At 43.6% G+C, this 19561-nt stretch overlaps 2 protein-coding genes across 3 annotated transcripts in view; both read right to left on the minus strand.

Moving 5' to 3' along the window:
• Nucleotides 1–7215, minus strand: part of CEP41 (centrosomal protein 41) — a 28973-nt gene extending 21758 nt beyond the window's left edge. Inside the window, exon 1 of one of the 2 annotated variants that reach the window (XM_069956243.1) lies at nucleotides 7013–7215. In XM_069956243.1, coding sequence (XP_069812344.1) covers nucleotides 7013–7045 — 33 coding nt within the window. In that variant the 5' untranslated portion in view covers nucleotides 7046–7215. Of the gene's footprint in view, nucleotides 1–6816; nucleotides 6921–7012 lie in introns of those variants that run through there. The other variant, XM_069956250.1, reaches the window with a different exon arrangement.
• A 3305-nt stretch (nucleotides 7216–10520) lies between these two features.
• Nucleotides 10521–17572, minus strand: LOC138798649 (carboxypeptidase A1-like). Its single transcript, XM_069979194.1, has 11 exons — nucleotides 17469–17572; nucleotides 15787–15868; nucleotides 14364–14498; nucleotides 13769–13873; nucleotides 13300–13401; nucleotides 12904–13002; nucleotides 12625–12735; nucleotides 12407–12497; nucleotides 11527–11726; nucleotides 11322–11406; nucleotides 10521–10747 (listed from the first exon to the last, which is right to left on the minus strand). The coding sequence occupies exons 1-11, from the start codon at nucleotides 17531–17533 to the stop codon at nucleotides 10560–10562; spliced, it is 1263 nt and encodes a 420-aa protein (XP_069835295.1). The 5' UTR covers nucleotides 17534–17572; the 3' UTR covers nucleotides 10521–10559.
• Nucleotides 17573–19561: the final 1989 nt, after the last annotated feature.

Raw genomic sequence — 19561 nt, forward strand, 5'->3', positions numbered from 1 at the left:
TTCATTACAGAGAAGCCAGTGAAGACGGGTTCTGCTCTCTCCATTGTAAGCCTATGAAGGGGGGAGGGGCCGAGGGAGATGAGGGAGCAGGAAGAGGTGACATGAAGGTCAGCTGTTTGTAGACTGTCTGGGCACCTAAACCGCAGGATTCTGGGGTCAGAAAGGTCAGTGCTTATCTATGAACTTACTGAGAGAAGATTGCAGGGTGTTGTGCTTTGCAGGACTGCTCCGTGCTCAGTCACTCCTAACAGCCCCTCCCCTCTCCATAGCCACATAATGGAGACAGAAATCCTGCTTTATTTGATGTGAGGGGGGAGGCTGGGAGATTGCTTTTTCAGTCCAGAAGGAAACTCTTTTAGTACATAAAACCTATTACAGAGTTTCTTAAAATCGCTTGTACTGTTGATATTTAATGTTTTCAGAAAAATGACCCTGAAATGACAGTTACACTTTAAGGGTACAAACCCACACACCGTATACACAGCAGATACGCAGCAGATTTGAAGCAGATTTGGTGGTGCAGATTTGATGCTGTGTCCAGTTATTAAGATCTAATCTGCTGCATATTTGTTGCATGTTTGTTGCGTATTTGCTGCGTATCGCAGCAGTAAATAAGCTGCGTATACGGTGTGTGAGAGGTCATCCATATTCGCTCTCTGTAAAGGTCAAGTCCATGACACCCCCTCTAAGTATGGTCTTTGAGCAGCATCAAGCCATTTATTCTTCCCCTCCCTCAATCCCCCCCCTCCCTCATTCTGCCTTCTCCTCTCACTCTTCTTTCTTCTTCTCTTCATTTCTCCTCATGATCTCATCAATCGACTGTACCTAAAATGTTTGCTGTTTCATATGCACGTTTTAAAGACTATAAAATGTTAAGTGCTGCGACACTAAGCTGGTTTCTGTAAACTGCTTGCTATCTTGTCTTTGCTCAAATAAAAAGATATAAAAAAAAATAATAATATGAAGCAACAGATGTAGTAGATGTATGACTGTAGTAGCATGGAAGTAGATGCTTAGGGAAGATACACACAACCCCAATGCATGCTTTACCCTAACAGAGTTTTAGTATGCAAGTTATATATAACCCTAATCTCAAATGACCTATAAGAGCTGCCTGTATTTACTGTAATGCGCTGTGTATGTCCCATGGGTATTACTAACATCAACCTATCAAGACTGCCTTGACTCCCTTGGCAATGCTTGTCCCCATAAAAGGTGAAAGTATGTTAACATGGAGATACTCTGCCTCCCCCTAACCCACTAGACCACCAATATTTTAAGGGAATGTATAATCAGAAAATCAAGTTTCACACTTAAACATATTCTTTAAAAGGAGAAGTCAGGCTAGACCCAGTTTTTTAACAACTACTGGGAAGCGGGAGAGGACAAAAGAAATAAAGTGCTCTTACCCCCCAGCTCCAGCGCTGCTGGCCACATACCGCAGCTCCGGACCCCCACAGCTTCCTGGTCTGAGCAGAGACCTGGGTCGTATAAGGTCCGCTGCTGGTTTGGAAGCTTACAGGCTGAGCAGACCTCACATGTCAGGACCCTGTTCCATGCTGAGACCAGGAAGCGGCCAGGGACTCAGGGACTGGAGCAGCGGTATGTGGCCACAAGTGCTGAAGCGGGGGGAGGTAAGAGCATGTTATTTATTGTATCTTCCTCCTCCCCAACACTTGCTAATAAAATGGGTCTGGCCTGACTTCTCTAAGAACTTTTTTTTTTCCATTTGGCTCATCTGTACACTGTGTGAGTACACTAGTGCAAACATTTAAATTGTTTAGGAGCTCCTGACATCATGTATGGAGGGAATTTTTACAGACGTGTGAATGACCCCTTAGTATTGCAAAACAATTTGCATCTTTTTTAGGGTGGGTTCACACATAGTGGAATCAAAGCGGATTTCACACTGCGAGTTCTCAGCAAAATCTGCAGTGATTCCCGAACTATCAGTTTCAATAGGTTTACATACTCACAGCCCAGTAAATACTTCACTTGTCTGCGATCCAGCTCGCTTCTGTGGCACCTGGCTCCCTGGTGTCCCGCTCAGCCAATCAGTGCGCTGCCCTGCTGCAGTTACTAATTTGCTGAGCTGGATGTCAGGGAGCCAGGAGCCACAGAAGCAAGCTGGAGCGTGGACCGGTAATGTATTCACCGGGCTGTGGTGGGTTAAGCGGGTGGCTTTACATACATTGGGATGAAAATTCTGCTGCTTCCCTTCTTTCTCACCTAAGACCCTTTCCACATTATATACCTTTCTAGAAGAGACTGTTACTGGACTGTAACTTGTATCTTCATTGTGTACTATATTTGTGTACAGTTTTAAACTGAATTTGCAATAGGGTCTACAAAACCTTTCCCCTTTTCTTTCTGTATTTCTTAATGTCTTGTTATAAAAACTGAAAAGTTTCAATAAAGATTAAAAAAAAAAAAAAAGAAAATTCTGCTGCGAGTATGTAAATCTATTGAAACTGATGGAACAGTGTGTGAAATCTACTGCGATTCCGCTATATGTGAACCCAACACCAGAAACCTAGCGTAAGTATAGATAAATCCGTAGAGAACATGAGAGATGCATCACCTGTCATCACTTACAAGCCTCTATAGGAGACATTACCAACACATTTGTTATAGGAGGTTTCAGCTCATTTAGGGTACAAACACACAAAGCAGATACGCAGCAGATTTGATGCTGTGTTCAGTTATTTAGATCTAATCTGCTGCGTATCGCAGCAGTAAATACGCAGCGTATAAGCCGTGTGTGTTTGTACCCTTAAAAAAAAAAATCAAACAATCCTTTTGGAAAGGGTTGAAAAGCTAAAAAATATGGGAAAAACAAAATGGAACGATGCAATGTTGAAGCTGAATTTTTATTCATATAGAATAATAGAATCAGTGTAGAAATCTGATTCTATTAACCTGTCCAGAAGACGACTTCAGGAAAATAGGGACTCTAGAAGAAAGGTAAATAAACCTAAGATCTCACTCCATGCTGAATTTCTTAAAGGGAACCAATCACCCAGAAAATCAATGTAAAGACAAGGATATGTGCTGATAGATCACCCAGCACACTTCCCAAATATGCCCCTGTAACCTCTGTGCCCCCCTCAATTAGACAGTAATCTTACTTTGTTCAGGTCACGCGCTGTATGTAAATTTTTGCTAAGTAGTCCTGGTGGGCGTATGTAGTCCTGGTGGGCGTATGGAGTCACGGTCCGGGGGCGTATCTAGTCACGGTCCGGGGGCGTATCTAGTCACGGTCTGGGGCTGTAATCACGCCCAGAGGGGCGTGATTCGGAGGCTTGCGGTCCAGTGACGTCATCCAGCGGCTTGCGTTCCGCGTCGCGGCCGCGCCGACGTGTTCGGGAACCCGCGCATGCACAGTACGGCGGGAGACGACGCTGACGTACTGCGCATGCGCGGGTTCCCGAACACGTCAGCGCGGCCGAGACGCGGAACGCAAGCCGCCGGATGACGTCACTGGACCGCAAGCCTCCGAATCACGCCCCTCTGGGCGTGATTACAGCCCCGGACCGTGACTACATACGCCCCCGGACCGTGACTACATACGCCCACCAGGACTACATACGCCCACCAGGACTACATACGCCCACCAGGACTACATACGCCCACCAGGACTACATACGCCCACCAGGACTACATACGCCCACCAGGACTACATACGCCCACCAGGACTACATACGCCCACCAGGACTACATACGCCCACCAGGACTACATACGCCCACCAGGACTACATACGCCCACCAGGACTACATACGCCCACCAGGACTACATACGCCCACCAGGACTACATACGCCCACCAGGACTACATACGCCCACCAGGACTACATACGCCCACCAGGACTACATACGCCCACCAGGACTACATACGCCCACCAGGACTACATACGCCCACCAGGACTACATACGCCCACCAGGACTACATACGCCCACCAGGACTACATACGCCCACCAGGACTACATACGCCCACCAGGACTACTTAGCAAAAATTTACATACAGCGCGTGACCTGAACAAAGTAAGATTACTGTCTAATTGAGGGGGGCACAGAGGTTACAGGGGCATATTTGGGAAGTGTGCTGGGTGATCTATCAGCACATATCCTTGTCTTTACATTGATTTTCTGGGTGATTGGTTCCCTTTAAGGTGCCTTTACACGGAGATTTATCTGACAAGTTTTTTGAAGCCAAATCCAGGAATGTTCCCTGTTTATAGTCAGACCTGTTCCCTGTATATAGTCTGTTCCTTGCTTTGGCTTCAAAAATCTGGCAGATAATTCTGTGTGTAAGGGCACCCTTACTTTTCTACAATACCACCAATAAGCAAAACAATCATACAGGGCTCAAGTAACACCATTTCATAAGGTCTTGTCCCAACGTGCCTCCCCACTGCACAGATATGTCAGCATTGTGACATCAAAACAAGATGGGAATAATAGAGATGAGCGCAACTCAAGCAACTAAACACATATACAGTAACAAAGATCACACTACAGCTTCATATATACAATTCATATAATAACACTGCTAGGCTATGTTCACACAATGCAAAAACAAGTGCAAACAACGGCTATTATTTGCACTTATTTTTACATAGCCCTAATGTCCAATTGGTTAGATGCACTTGGTGCTAGGTCTGCTGTGATTCTCTGAGCGGAGAGGTTCAGAGAGTGGAGGCGCACAGAGCGGAGCCCTCCCATTCAAACAGATAGAAGGCAGGATTCGGAGCAGAGTCCGCACAAGGCGGGTTCCGCACGGAATCTTGGCACTGATTCCATAGTGTGAATGTGGCCTTAGGCAGAGGTGTCTGATGTGCCGGTACACGCACAGGTGCATGTACAGGGGTATTTGCCTCAGACCAGGCCTTACACCTGACCTATGGGACTTCTGTGATCTGTACAGGTTCTGGCCAGTGTACATACGTCCTTCTAGCAAACTGTTATGCAATAGAGACCTGCTGGCTGATGTAAGCATATATGTATGACAAGTCCAAGCAATACAGTATAAGTGATGATCATAGATTATTCATTGATCACCTATATGGATATGTGGTAATAATGCCGATGGTAGATGCTCAGGGTTATCCCACTATTACAGATTACTGTACATCAGTGGTCTCCGGCCTCACATGGTGGGATAACCCTGAGCATCTACCATTACAGATTACTGTACATCAGTGGTCTCCGGCCTCACATGGTGGGATAACCCTGAGCATCTACCATTACAGATTACTGTACATCAGTGGTCTCCGGCCTCACATGGTGGGATAACCCTGAGCATCTACCATTACAGATTACTGTACATCAGTGGTCTCCGGCCTCACATGGTGGGATAACCCTGAGCATCTACCATTACAGATTACTGTACATCAGTGGTCTCCGGCCTCACATGGTGGGATAACCCTGAGCATCTACCATTACAGATTACTGTACATCAGTGGTCTCCGGCCTCACATGGTGGGATAACCCTGAGCATCTACCATTACAGATTACTGTACATCAGTGGTCTCCGGCCTCACATGGTGGGATAACCCTGAGCATCTACCATTACAGATTACTGTACATCAGTGGTCTCCGGCCTCACATGGTGGGATAACCCTGAGCATCTACCATTACAGATTACTGTACATCAGTGGTCTCCGGCCTCACATGGTGGGATAACCCTGAGCATCTACCATTACAGATTACTGTACATCAGTGGTCTCCGGCCTCACATGGTGGGATAACCCTGAGCATCTACCATTACAGATTACTGTACATCAGTGGTCTCCGGCCTCACATGGTGGGATAACCCTGAGCATCTACCATTACAGATTACTGTACATCAGTGGTCTCCGGCCTCACATGGTGGGATAACCCTGAGCATCTACCATTACAGATTACTGTACATCAGTGGTCTCCGGCCTCACATGGTGGGATAACCCTGAGCATCTACCATTACAGATTACTGTACATCAGTGGTCACAGGCCTCACATGGTGGGATAACCCTGAGCATCTACCATTACAGATTACTGTACATCAGTGGTCTCCGGCCTCACATGGTGGGATAACCCTGAGCATCTACCATTACAGATTACTGTACATCAGTGGTCTCCGGCCTCACATGGTGGGATAACCCTGAGCATCTACCATTACAGATTACTGTACATCAGTGGTCTCCGGCCTCACATGGTGGGATAACCCTGAGCATCTACCATTACAGATTACTGTACATCAGTGGTCTCCGGCCTCACATGGTGGGATAACCCTGAGCATCTACCATTACAGATTACTGTACATCAGTGGTCTCCGGCCTCACATGGTGGGATAACCCTGAGCATCTACCATTACAGATTACTGTACATCAGTGGTCTCCGGCCTCACATGGTGGGATAACCCTGAGCATCTACCATTACAGATTACTGTACATCAGTGGTCTCCGGCCTCACATGGTGGGATAACCCTGAGCATCTACCATTACAGATTACTGTACATCAGTGGTCACCGGCCTCACATGGTGGGATAACCCTGAGCATCTACCATTACAGATTACTGTACATCAGTGGTCTCCGGCCTCACATGGTGGGATAACCCTGAGCATCTACCATTACAGATTACTGTACATCAGTGGTCTCCGGCCTCACATGGTGGGATAACCCTGAGCATCTACCATTACAGATTACTGTACATCAGTGGTCACCGGCCTCACAAGACATGCTGAGACTTGTAGTTGTCCAACACCTACAGGCTGAAGCCCACTGATATACATGTACCTCCATCACAGGCAGCACTAGGGACCCATGAATATCAAGTACCTGCAGCTGAGAATAGCACATACACTACCACTGGGATCAGCGGCGACCGGATGATGTCAGATCGTTAATAACGAGCATCCTCCGGTACCATGCGCAGCAAACAACGGCCCACGTCCACAGACAGCTGCGCCTATAGACTATATAAGGGGTAGAGGCGTGTGTACAGCCCGGCCGCAGCGGCCCTCTCTGCTCTCACCTCCGGGTCTCCGATGTTCCTCTTCGCCGACATGATTTTCTTTTTTTCAAACAGAAGCGCACAGCAGCCCGAGACACCGCTACCCGCCTCCTCCCCCTCTCTACCGCCTCAGCCGGATCACCTGCCAACAAGCGCTCAGCTCATTGGACAAAACTTGAAAGAAAACGAATAAGAAGAGAAGTTACTCTGCTGAGGGGCGTGGCCCCTGCGGCTGGTGACAGTTCCCTGTGGTTGCTAGGTAACAGGGACGCTCTGGTCATCCCGGCTATTGCTGTTCATGTTCCCGCCTGGCTGCCCCGGGGCTGAGGACAGCTCTGGCTAACCGGTTCTGCATTTCTCTATCACTATCTGCACCAGTCATGTCGGTTTCCACCAGTTCATGTTTGACACCTGCGGTGTCTTGTACTGATTATTCACAGCTCAGCACATGAGGTGATACAGGCCTCACTGACACCTGTCAGATTAACCAATTATTCATATAGACAGGTGGATTCTGCACCCAAATCTGTTTATTAGCAAAATGCCATTGTGGAGTTGAGAGTCTATTATATATGTCATATTCTTATAATGTACATTTGTTTTGCTTAACGCTCTATAGACAGATGCTGGGAAAGGTCCGACCGCTCTGTTACTGTATTGGAATGTGTTGTTTTAGACAGTTTGCTATAATCCAAGGTCTTTGGTTTGGGACTATTTGCCAATAGATAAAGATTAGGGAGGATGGGGGGGCTAGAACAATGACTTCTTATGTAGAATGTGGGAACACACCTGCGTCGTCTTCCCCCTCCTCCTCCTTATTCCTCCTCTTACATTTTGAAACTTTCTTTTTAACTAATGGTGCGTTTACACATAACGATTATCGTGCGAATTTGCGCGATAACGATCGAATTTGAACGATAATCGTATGTGTAAACACAGCGAACGATCAAACGGCGAAAGAGAAATCGTTCATTTTGATCTTTCAACATGTTCTTAAATCGTCACTGATCGTTCGCAAAAAAATCGCAGATCGTTTAGTGTAAATGGTTGTCGCGAAAGTCCGCCCGCCCGCAGCCCGGCCCCCCGCTCTTCCGCAGCCCGGTACCCCGCCCGCAGCCCGGCTCCCCGCTCTTCCGCAGCCCGGCCACGTATCCTACAGCCCCCTGCGCTGGCTTGATCGCCATCCCCGCCGCCCTGATCGCCACCCCCGCCACTCCGATTGCCATCCCCGCCGCTCCGATCGCCACCCCCTGCCGCCTCAATCGCCACCCCTGCCGCTCCGATCGCCACCCCCCGCCGCTCCGATAGCCCCCGCCGCCTCGGCCACGAGCATACCTTACCTGCTCGGTGTAGCAGGTGTTCAAAATTCCCGCTGATCGTTATGAAAAAAAAATCGTTGCTCCAACATCGTTAATCGTACGATCGGGCCAATTATCGTTTCGCATAAACGCAGCATCAGGGTTGTTCCCATAATAAACAGAATAAGCTTGAACACTGGCTTGGTATCATGTGTCTTGGCTGATGCTCGCGGCAGTCTGCAGCTGCCACACTTTACCAATTTGGCAAGGCCCAGGTATAGCTGAGAGACCTTTATTCTAAGTCTCACCCTAACAACATGCATGTGAATGGGGTTTTATATACTGTTTATATATATTTGCAGTATACTTCCTACTGTATCTGAGGCTGCCAAGCATTTTGTTACACTCAGTAGCAGTCTCCTATTACAGGCATCCCTGCAATCACATGAGCAGCTTCTACCTCCATTCCATAAACAGTGCTCATGTGATTGTGATGGCAGAAAAGATCGAGGGGGAAATTTATTAAAGGGGTTGTCCGGCGAAAAAAAATTATTCACAGAATAACACACATTACAAAGTTATACAACTTTGTAATGTATGTTATGTCTGTGAATGGCCCCCTTCCCCGTGTCCCACCACCCCCACCCGTGTACCCGGAAGTGTGGTGCGCTATACATTACCTGTCGCGTGCCGACCACGGTCTCCGATCGTCAGCAGTGACGTCTTCTTCGGGAGCTTGGCGGATCTTCCCGAGTGCCGGCCGCCCTCTGCAGCGTCATCCGAAGCTCAGCCGCGATTGGCTGAGCATAACTGTGCTCAGCCAATCGCGGCTGAGCAGCTGATGACGTGGCCGCGTCATCAGCCGCTCAGCCGCGATTGGCTGAGCACAGTTATGCTCAGCCAATCGCGGCTGAGCTTCGGATGACGCTGCAGAGGGTGGCCGGCACTCGGGAAGATCCGCCAAGCTCCCGAAGAAGACGTCACTGCTGACGATCGGAGACCGTGGACGACACGACATGCGGTGAGTATAATGCACCACACTTCCGGGTCTAGCGTGGGTGGGGGGAAACACGGGGAAGGGGGCCATTCACAGACATAACATACATTACAAAGTTGTATAACTTTGTAATGTGTGTTATTCTGTGAATAATTTTTTTTCGCCGGACAACCCCTTTAAGGGTTTTGCGCCTGTTTTCAGTGTTCACCCAAAAGTTTGCATACTTCGGGATTAACGCCCAACTTATCATTTGCGACTTTTTTTTAAAAGTTGTACAAACAGGTGCAGGCCTATGTCTAGTCAGTACCAGGTGAATATGTGAATATGCCTGTGCAATTTTTGCATTTTCTGCGACTTTTTTACTTAGATACATTCACTATGGCAGTGCTACATTTTAATAAATCAGTCACAAGATATTTGTGAAAAATATTTCCTAATCCTCATTAGACTAGTCGCACAAATTAGACTCCTTAGTAAATGTCTTTCTGGGTCCCCAAAATCTCAGATGTATTGGGGACGGGACTTCTTCCTTCAGTGCAGGGATCCCTCCGGCCTTAATGGGTATTGGGGCAACGCTCTGCAGTGACATTGCTCATCACTGCAGAGCGCTGGATGAATATTCATTAGAAGGGGCAGGCTGGCAAGGCTGGTGCAATCAGGGTGTTAGTCCCGCCCCCCAGTGCACCAAACCACCTTATTAGCATATTGATTAAACTACAAAATACAATGGTACCTTGGTTTAAGAGTAACTTGGTTTAAAAGCGTTTTGGTTTAAGAGCTCACAGTTTTTCAAAATTGTGACTTGGTTTAAGAGCATTGCTTTGGTTTAAGAGCTCCCTGAACTTGGTGAGAGCGTGAGTGGAGGCGTGGCATGGCATGGCCTGCATAGCGCGGTCTACAGCACTGTACTCTGACCCAGGAAGTCTCCCTCACCTTCCAAATCATGGCAGATCCACTTTAGGCTGGGGCTCACATCAGGGGACAGGACTGTGGAGGTAATCTCTCCATAGCTGTAACCCCTCTCTCCCCGGACAGAGAGTGCTGCAAGCATGTGCCCACATCTGTACTGCTCACTCATTCATACTCCCTGCAGTCTCGGAACGATTATTGTTTTGTTTTTTTATTGCCAACCCGGATCCTTAAAAAAAAGCACCAACCTTTTTGGATTAGGCAATCCCTCCAATTCATGTAAATTGAATGATTTAGTACTGGTTTGATTTAAAGATACAGACAATTTTGTTTTTATTGCATTTTATTACATTGCATTTATTACTTAATAGAGGTTATCACGAGTATGCTCAATGAGCACAGTAAGAGCCAGCCAGGTCTCCTCAGCAGTTGGGATAATCTGGTTGGCTGGCAGGGCAAAACCATAGCGACCAGTATCACGAAGCTCAAAGGTGTAAGAGAACTTGATGCCCTGGTTGTAGGTCCAGTCAACGGTACCGCCACTGGCTTGGTCTATAAAGCAAGAAATTTTTGTTGTTAATGATAACAAGCGTGATGATATACAGCATTATTAAAATACTGTATATATTGTACGCAACATATTAACTACTCTACCCTCTTTATCACAGAGCTACATGAAGGTAGTTTCTTGGTTCACAGAACAGTTAAATGGCAAAGGTGATAGCCCGTGATTCCTATGTATAACAGGATTTCTTAAATCTACTTAAAGGAGAACTCCAGCAAAAAGTTAAAATCCAGTGCAGGCAGGGGAGTTTAGGGACAAATTAAAGAAGATATATGTACCATTCCCCGTGCCCCCTTAGTCCCCTGTAGCTCCCGATCCGGTGATGTCACGACCCGGCTCAGAAATGCATGCTCAGACAGTCAGTGACTGAGCAGGTTATCTCTGCAGTCACTGACTGACCTAGTGGGTACTTCCTGCTGGGTCGTGAAACAGGAGGCTGGAGGCTGACAGAGAGCTGGTGGCATTGGGGGAGGTAAGTATAACTTCTTTAAAGGAGCCGATTTCTATAATTTTTTAGTAGTACCAATTAAAAAAAAAGTTAACTAGTATATTAGTACTTACAGATGGTGGTAATGATGCTTCCATATGTGTATTGTGTTCCATACAGTTTAGTCAATGCAGTAACTGCTGCTTTAGCAACGCTGTCCTGTAGACAAAACGGCAAAAAATTAATACAACTCAGGTAACAAATATGATTCTCATATATTTATATATACACTCTAGTTTCCTAATATAACCAAGTACATAAAATGTATAAAAAATGTACCAATTCAGCATTGTCTGGGGTACGAGTATTGGTGTAGCCATATGGATAGAGGAGCATCTGAGAATAACTGTGGATGGAAACAAATCCCTTGATTTTTCCATGGCTCTTCACAAAGTCCACAATAGCCTTGACTTCAGGCTCGGAGTGGGCAGCACGTCCTCTGTAAGTCTCAGTGCAAGGGTTTGAGCTGGATCCACCACCTAGACATCAATAAGAAAGAGAAGTTATAAACTTAGAGTGTAAGCCCTAATGGGTACAGGGACCAATATGAGTGATGACAAACTATGGACAGAGCTGCAGCATAAATTGGCGTTAAATCATTAAAGGAATGATTACTATTTTAACAATCAGAATAAGTTCACTGAGTGACCTTCATGTCCTTTCACAACATTGTTTTTCTAGACATCTATTTTTGAATTGCACTTTGGTGTTCCAGTACTTGTTTAGGCTGAGTTCACACTATGTATATTTGAGGCTGTATTTGGTCCTCATGTCAGGTCCTCATAGCAACCAAAACCAGGAGTGGATTGAAAACACAGAAAGGCTCTGTCCACACAATGTTGAAATTGAGTGGATGGCCGCCATATAACGGTAAATAACTTCCATTATTTCAATACAACAGCCGTTGTTTTAAAATAACAGCAAATATTTGCCATTAAATGACGGCCAGCCACTCAATTACAACATTGTGTGAACAGAGCCTTTCTGTGTTTTCAATCCACTCCTTGTTTTGGTTGCTATACAGCCTCAAACATACAGCCTCAAATATACGTAGTGTGAACATAGCCTTAAACGGGATTACACTTTAAATTTTTTGCTCCACTAAACAATATTATGTTCTACTAATGTACATGTGCTTTTGAATGTATGAGCATTGTACCTCCAAAACCAGCATCCCAGTTTCTGTTGGGATCAGTTCCAATACAGGTGGAGCCACTATTGGGAGATCTGGTCTTACGCCACATACGGTTCTGTAATATAATAGTGATAATGAGTTAAGTGCACTACCACAAGGGCTATAAAGTGTGACATGTACAGAAAGCAGATGTAAAACATGGAGCATAAAGCCTCTCTTATAACCAAATAAAGAATACTTACTGAGGTGTGGGTAAAAACGTAGCCATCAGGGTTGGTCACAATTTCCAAAAAGATGTCCAAAGAGTTCAAGGTGGCAGTAAGAGATGGGTCACGTCCATAATCTTTCACAATCTACAGAAAATAGAAGAGATGAGACATAGCTGATGTCTGATTTCATCACATATATAAGCTTTAATATTTCCCCTTGTTCTCTTTATGTCTCATAATGACAAAATGAAGGTTTAAGTAAAGAAATATGCCTGATACACATTGTATAAGTAAGAAATTGTTATTCCATACCTTTTTAGCAAACCACAGACCACTGGCCTGAGTTACCCACTCACGGGAGTGAATTCCAGTATCAATCCAGAATGCTGGGCGGTTAGCACCAGTGCTGAACTAGAACACAATATGGAATACAAATTTAATGTAGTCATCATACTTGCTTAATCTGTTAATTTACACGATTTTATATAAAGTATTTAAATATGTTATTTAATGAAGTTCTTTATCAAGGATGAGCTAGTACTCCTGCATGCAGCGTAGACTACTTTGGTTATGTTACTAAAATACAGGAGAGAATATGCGTCATTGAAAGACGAGGCACATACATAAAAATTGTAGACAGCATAGAAAGGAAATAGGTACAGGCGTGCACTATATTCATAAATGGTGAAAACTATAGATTGATCTTACCTTCAGAACATTCAGAGGACGACCTTCATAGCTTTTGCCAATCTGAACTTTGCTTACAAGACCAGGATTTTCCGCCACTAAGGTGTCAATAAATTTGTTAATCTGTGGAGACATGAAATATAAGCAATACTTAGAATTTATCCAATACAAAAAAATGAATCTTTTAGGACATCATTTATGCCAATTTAGCTCAAATGATAAAAGACAGTCGCTAGGAATACAGGGAGCATAAGCAGTATACAGATATTGGCCCAGATTTTCTATTGCAAATGCGCCAGAATTCCTCAGATGTCAGACTGATACACACTGGGGCCTCTGAAAACCTCCCATCCGTGTTTGTACTGTCTAGGAATTAGGCAGTTTTAGTAAATCTGGGCCTTGGTTTCTCATGGTTTTACCTGAGCATATGTTCAGTGAATAAAGAGAGCATAAGGGCTGTGGGAATATACTGACAGGTATCATCTCTTACCTCGTCAAAAGTGTGGTATGTGGCATAGTTAAATGTGTCAGTGGAGCGGGCATTTTCCATGGCACGTCCAATTTTCATGTCTCTCCTTTCCTCATTCAGCAAGGCCTATTTGAGTAGGAAAATAGGTGAAGATGACAAGCTTTATACCTTCACTAACATAAAACATTGCTGTCTATGTTATCTAAGTGCCCCAAGTCTCCATAGGGCAGATGGAGCTGCCCTATTGCACAGCTAGATATAGGAAGAGACTGTGTTAAAGGGGTTTTCGAAAATACCTACAGAAAGATCTGTGTAATATGTACACCATGTGGTAACCATTTGGCTGTTTGGGGCTTGTTAGCTGGAAATGGTTGGCTTACCTTAGAATCAATGGAGACGTGTCATAGAGAGTACTCGAGAACAGACCAGCACTGTGTTAGAGTTCTACCCTATAGTAAATCTAATGAGGTCACTATTGCTAGCACAACTAACATAGCAACTGCCATAAAGTAGCGTAGCCAGTATTAAGATTATATGAAATTCTAGATTTTAGATCTTTATACTTCTACCTCATTGTTTAAATAAAAAATCATAGAGATCTTTTCTTTGCTTGCACCTGCAGGTCTTTGATCATGATGCTGTACTGGATATCGTTTGACTCCAGATAGACCTTTACATCCTGAAGACTGAAGAATGGTACACGGATGTCAATAAACCTCTCTGGTTTGGAGGGTCCCTGCCAGAAATCCAGCTGTAAAACAAAATATGAAAGGGTTAATACAATAATAGTATAATGGCAGCTCCTATGTTGGACCCTAATTGCACAAAATTTCCCATTAACATCTTAGAACCCCAAAAATATCTAAGAACTATGTGGGAGCGATTTGTTAAGACTGGCATTTTTGGGCATGCTAGTCAAACTTTGCAAGGTAGTAAGAAGCATTTGCCATGTCTGTTGGAATCAAGATATGTTCCCACACAGAAAAAAAAAGCCCAATACGTCCACAATTTTGAGTGAAAATAGAACAATGTGTGAACAGGTGAAAAAATGTCACTTTAAACTTAAACATGCACCAATGCTGTCATTGCAATGATTGCTGCCACAGTATACTAAACAATGGGTGTTATTTTAGACTCAAAACAACAGCCATTGTTTTGCGTCTAACATAACAGCCATAAAAAATCGTTGTGTGAACATAGCCTCAGGCTATCTTAACACGTCTTTTTTAGGCTGTTTAATTGCGATTTTTTGGACGGCCCTCATGTTACGCCCAAATTCCAGTTATTATTTCAAAACAACGGCCATTATTTGTGAAATAATCAGACTCAAAATGGCAGTCCTCTAAAATAAAAACTGTACAAATAAGAGTAACTAAGGTTATTAATGATTGTGATCATAGCATTTAATGCATGTTTATATAGCGTTAATTAGTGCTATTTTGCCACGAATTGCAATTTTATGGTACAAAAGCAATATTTTTGCAGTGATTATGGTTTGTTGCAAAAAATATTAATATTTTATAACGCATTGTGCAATTTCTACCAAAATAGCACTAATGAACACTAAATAAATGCATACTGTATCAAGGCTGTGTTCACATGTAATTTCATACTCAGCCGTTGTTTTGCGTATAAAATTACAGGCATTGGTATATTATTCTAGTTAAGGTTGATGATGGCCTTTTTGGGTGGGACTAATTTTAAAGGGTCCATTGAATTTAAATGAAAAGACAAATGAAAGGACAGTGAAAACAAAAATCTATGTTTGAACAATGTAAACTAATGTCTGCTGTTCGCTAAATAGCGGCCACAATTAATCACATGAACATTCAGTTGACGGCCACTGCAAACAGCCGCTGTTATTCAATGCATTGTGCGAATTAACGGCCCTTGTTTCCATAGCCTTCATTGGAAATTATTATTTTGAGTATAAATTAACAGCCGCTATCTTAATTAAAAAGAAGACAGCGTGTGAACATGGCCTAAATGCTATATGTGAACAGAGCCTGGGAAATCTAGAATCTGATTGACTTTATTACCTGCAGAGCTTCAAAATTTTCCAGGTCTCGAACCAAGTTCACCTGCTCCTCATTGGCTGGGAGAATTCTCAGGACTTGTTGTCTGTAGAGATGTTCAGAAATAAAAGTATTACTTTTCATTAGCATAGCCTTAATATGTTTAAAATTGCTGAAATCTGCTTTAACAAACAATTTCCTGTTAAGATACAATGATAAAATAGGGCTAAAACACAGTCATTTTCCCTTTTTTTAACTCTACATTAAAGTCCATGGAAAACAACCTTTTTTTTTTTACAATGTGTGCACACATTTGCTGTTTTTCCATGGACTTTTTTACAATGTGTGCACACATTTGCTGTTTTTCCATAGACTTTAATGTAGCTTATTATTATATTTGAAATTCAACTGTGTTTTTTTACTTTAGTATTTGCCTTTATTTTACTGTGTAGGGCTATGTTCCCACTTTGGGAACATAGGAGGGAAAGGTGGCCATCTCTTTATAATCATGGCTGCAAATAAGGACTATGATCATTATTAGCAGCCGTAAATATTACGAGACGGCCACGTTTCCCCGCTATGTTCCTAAAGTGGGAACTTAGCCATTAAAATGTATGAAATGCACTTAGTTCTCTTCTATATTCCCTGCAGTTTCTTATAGGCTATGATCCCACTTCTGGAACATAGCTGGAAAGGCAGCAGTCTCATTATAAATATGAGTATGCAAAAGAGGAGTCTGTGGAGCCTCATTGAAGAGTCTCAAAACACAGGACTAGCCAGATATCCCTCCGGGAAGGACCCAGCCAATTTGGCTGGGTCCTTCCCGGAGGGATATCTGGCTAGTCCTGTGTTTTGAGACTCTTCAATGAGGCTCCACAGACTCCTCTTTTGCATACTCATGTGTCCCAGGGGGCAATGCACCTAGGACTTCACTGCATTGAGCGCTTTCATTAGCAGCCGGCAGTGTTGTCATTTGGCTGTTCTCCCTGAGTTCAGCAATCTGTTTCTCTTATGGCTCTACTAGGCATTGCTCCCACCTAGCCAGAATCCTGCTCCACACTGATGAGGGGCAACACCCCAAAACAGTTGTCTGTGGATGGTTACCTAGCCTTGGTTTATCCCTTGTCATTACACTGACTTATAGGGCCACTTAATATGGTGGATTTGGTGGTTTCCTATCAGGAGCTGCCATTTGGCTGGGTCCTTCCCGGAGGGATATCTGGCTAGTCCTGTGTTTTGAGACTCTTCAATGAGGCTCCACAGACTCCTCTTTTGCATACTCATGTGTCCCAGGGGGAAATGCACCTAGGACTTCACTGCATTGAGCGCTTTCATTAGCAGCCGGCAGTGTTGTCATTTGGCTGTTCTCCCTGAGTTCAGCAATCTGTTTCTCATTATAAATATGGCCGTGACTGATGATCATGATCATTACTCTCGGCCGTGATTGTAACATTATGGCCACCTCAGCCAGTAATTCCCATTACACATTCAGCTTTATCAATATACACGCTAGTAAGTTAAGCTTTCAGCTTTTTGCCAGCTTTTTTTTTAAAAAATCAAGTAATTGCCTTAGTCCACAATCTATTTGGAGATTGAACGCTTCTGCAGCCCGCACAGAAATACTACAGTACTAGAACATTTTCATGTACCCTGATAAAAAAATAATAATAATAATAAGGAGGCAGAAACCAACAAATTGTACTTACCCACTGAAATTCTCCATGCTGGTGACAGCTGCCACCAGGGCAAGTAACGCCAAAATACCCCTCATCTTGGAATTGCTAGAATGATAACCAACAGAGCACTGTATATATAGTGTCCTGTCCCCATAGACTGCAGTGAGCTTACTGTGGGATTGGCTAGTGTAACTTGTACACCTGTTTTTATTCCCACATATACCTGATTAACACAGTGGGAACAAGCCGGCTGCTAACTTGGTCACTAAATTTAGTGACTCTCTGCTATTGAAATGTCATGCAATTTTGAAGCAATACATTAGATAATAACCATAAAATACAGTCAAACTTACCACTTACCAGGTGTACAGACAAACACAGGATTCCAGTAGCGGCAATTGATATAGGGATAAGTTCTGACCCACATATAAAAATGCACGGCTTTACTGAATATCCATAGTGCAAATAACCATTGCTATCAAAACGGTGCATTTCCAACTATCCTTCTGTAATCATAGCATACTATTGATATAGTATTAGGGTGCCTTCACATGTACTTCATTTGCAGCGGATTTCCTGCTGCACGCTTTTCATAGTGATTTCTATTAAAGCCTATGGCACTCCATTCCCGCAGCCGATTTAAATTCTGCTGCAAGAATATTGAGCCATAGACTTGTAAAAGTTAACTTCTTAGCTTCCAACATTTTATTTAATGTGCAGTGTTGCCTTGGATTACAAACATAATTTGTTCCTGAACTGTAATCCAAATCCACCCTTAAACCAAAGCAAATTTTCCCATAAGAACTCACTGATACAATTCATTCCACACCTCCAAAATATTATATATTTTTTTTATTCTGAATAACATGTAGAACAGATTAAACAAACAATGAGAACAGCTGAAAATGTCATATTATAAGTTACTTACAGTATAGCAATCAGTATGTGGAGTATAATGTATAGTAACTGCATAAGAATGAAAAAACAGCAGCAATTTGTAGATACAGAATGGAGATGCAGATACCCATGTGCAGGAGGACATAGACAGAAACTTTATATACTGCAGTGTGTATAGCTAAGTGTAAGTGCAGGCTCATTATAGCAGCAGTGTGTGTATAACTAAGTGTAACTGCAGGCACATTATAGCATGAATGGAAATGATGGGAAACACAAGGGTGGACAGAGACTGCAAGGAGCATGAAGGAATGAGCAGGGCAGATGTGGGCACAGTACAGCAGCGCTCTCTGTCTGGGGAGAGAGGGGTTACAGCTATGAAGAGATTACCTCCACAATCCTGTCCCCTAATGTAGACCCCAGCCTTAAGTGGATCTGCTATGATTTGGAAGGTGAGGGAGACTTCCTGGGACAGAGTACAGTGCTGTAGACCACCGTGTGCAGGCCATGCCCCTCCCCCACTCCCACCCAGTAGAGAGAGAAATGCTTTTAACCTCTTAAGGACGGAGCCAATTTTCGTTTTTGCGGTTTCGTTTTTTCCTCCTTGTGTTTAAAAGGACATAGCACTTGCATTTTTCCACCTAGAAACCCACATGAGCCCTTATTTTTTGCGCTACTAATTGTACTTTGCAATGACAGGCTGAATTTTTGCATAAAGTACACTGCGAAACCAGAAAAAAATTCAATGTGTGGTGAAATTGAACAAAAAAATGCATTTGTTTAATTTAGGGTTTTTTTTGTTTTTACGCCATTCGCCCTGGGGTAAATCTGACTTGTTATGCATGTTCCTCAAGTCGTTACGATTACAACAATATATAACATGTATAACTTATATTGTATCCGATTGCCTGTAAAAATTTTTAACCATTGTTAACAAATATACGTTCCTTAAAATCGCTCCATTCCCATTATAACGCTTTTATCCTTGGGGCTGTGGGAGGTGTCATTTTTTGCGCCATGATGTTTACTTTCTATCGGTACCTTGATTGCGCATATACGACTTTTTGATCGCTTTTTATTACATTTTTTCTGGATTTGATGCAACAAAAATGCGCAATTTTTCAGTTTGGGATTTTTTTGCGCTTCCGCCGTTTACTGTGCGAGATCAGGAATGTGATTAATTAATAGTTCAGGCGATTACGCACGCGGCGATAGCAAACATGTTTATT

Source organism: Dendropsophus ebraccatus, chromosome 1 (genome assembly GCF_027789765.1).
Source record: "Dendropsophus ebraccatus isolate aDenEbr1 chromosome 1, aDenEbr1.pat, whole genome shotgun sequence".
NCBI classification, from domain to species: Eukaryota; Metazoa; Chordata; class Amphibia; order Anura; family Hylidae; genus Dendropsophus; species Dendropsophus ebraccatus.

Excerpts from the sequence above, each read along its gene's own strand:
- LOC138798649 (XM_069979194.1), bottom strand. The coding sequence starts at position 17,533 with ATGAGGGGTATTTTGGCGTTACTTGCCCTGGTGGCAGCTGTCACCAGC. Across the intron at positions 12,736-12,903 it reads GTCTGTGGTTTGCTAAAAAG|ATTGTGAAAGATTATGGACG; the intron begins GTATGGAATAAC and ends TATTTTCTGTAG. Across the intron at positions 11,407-11,526 it reads CCCCAGACAATGCTGAATTG|GACAGCGTTGCTAAAGCAGC; the intron begins GTACATTTTTTA and ends TTTTGTCTACAG.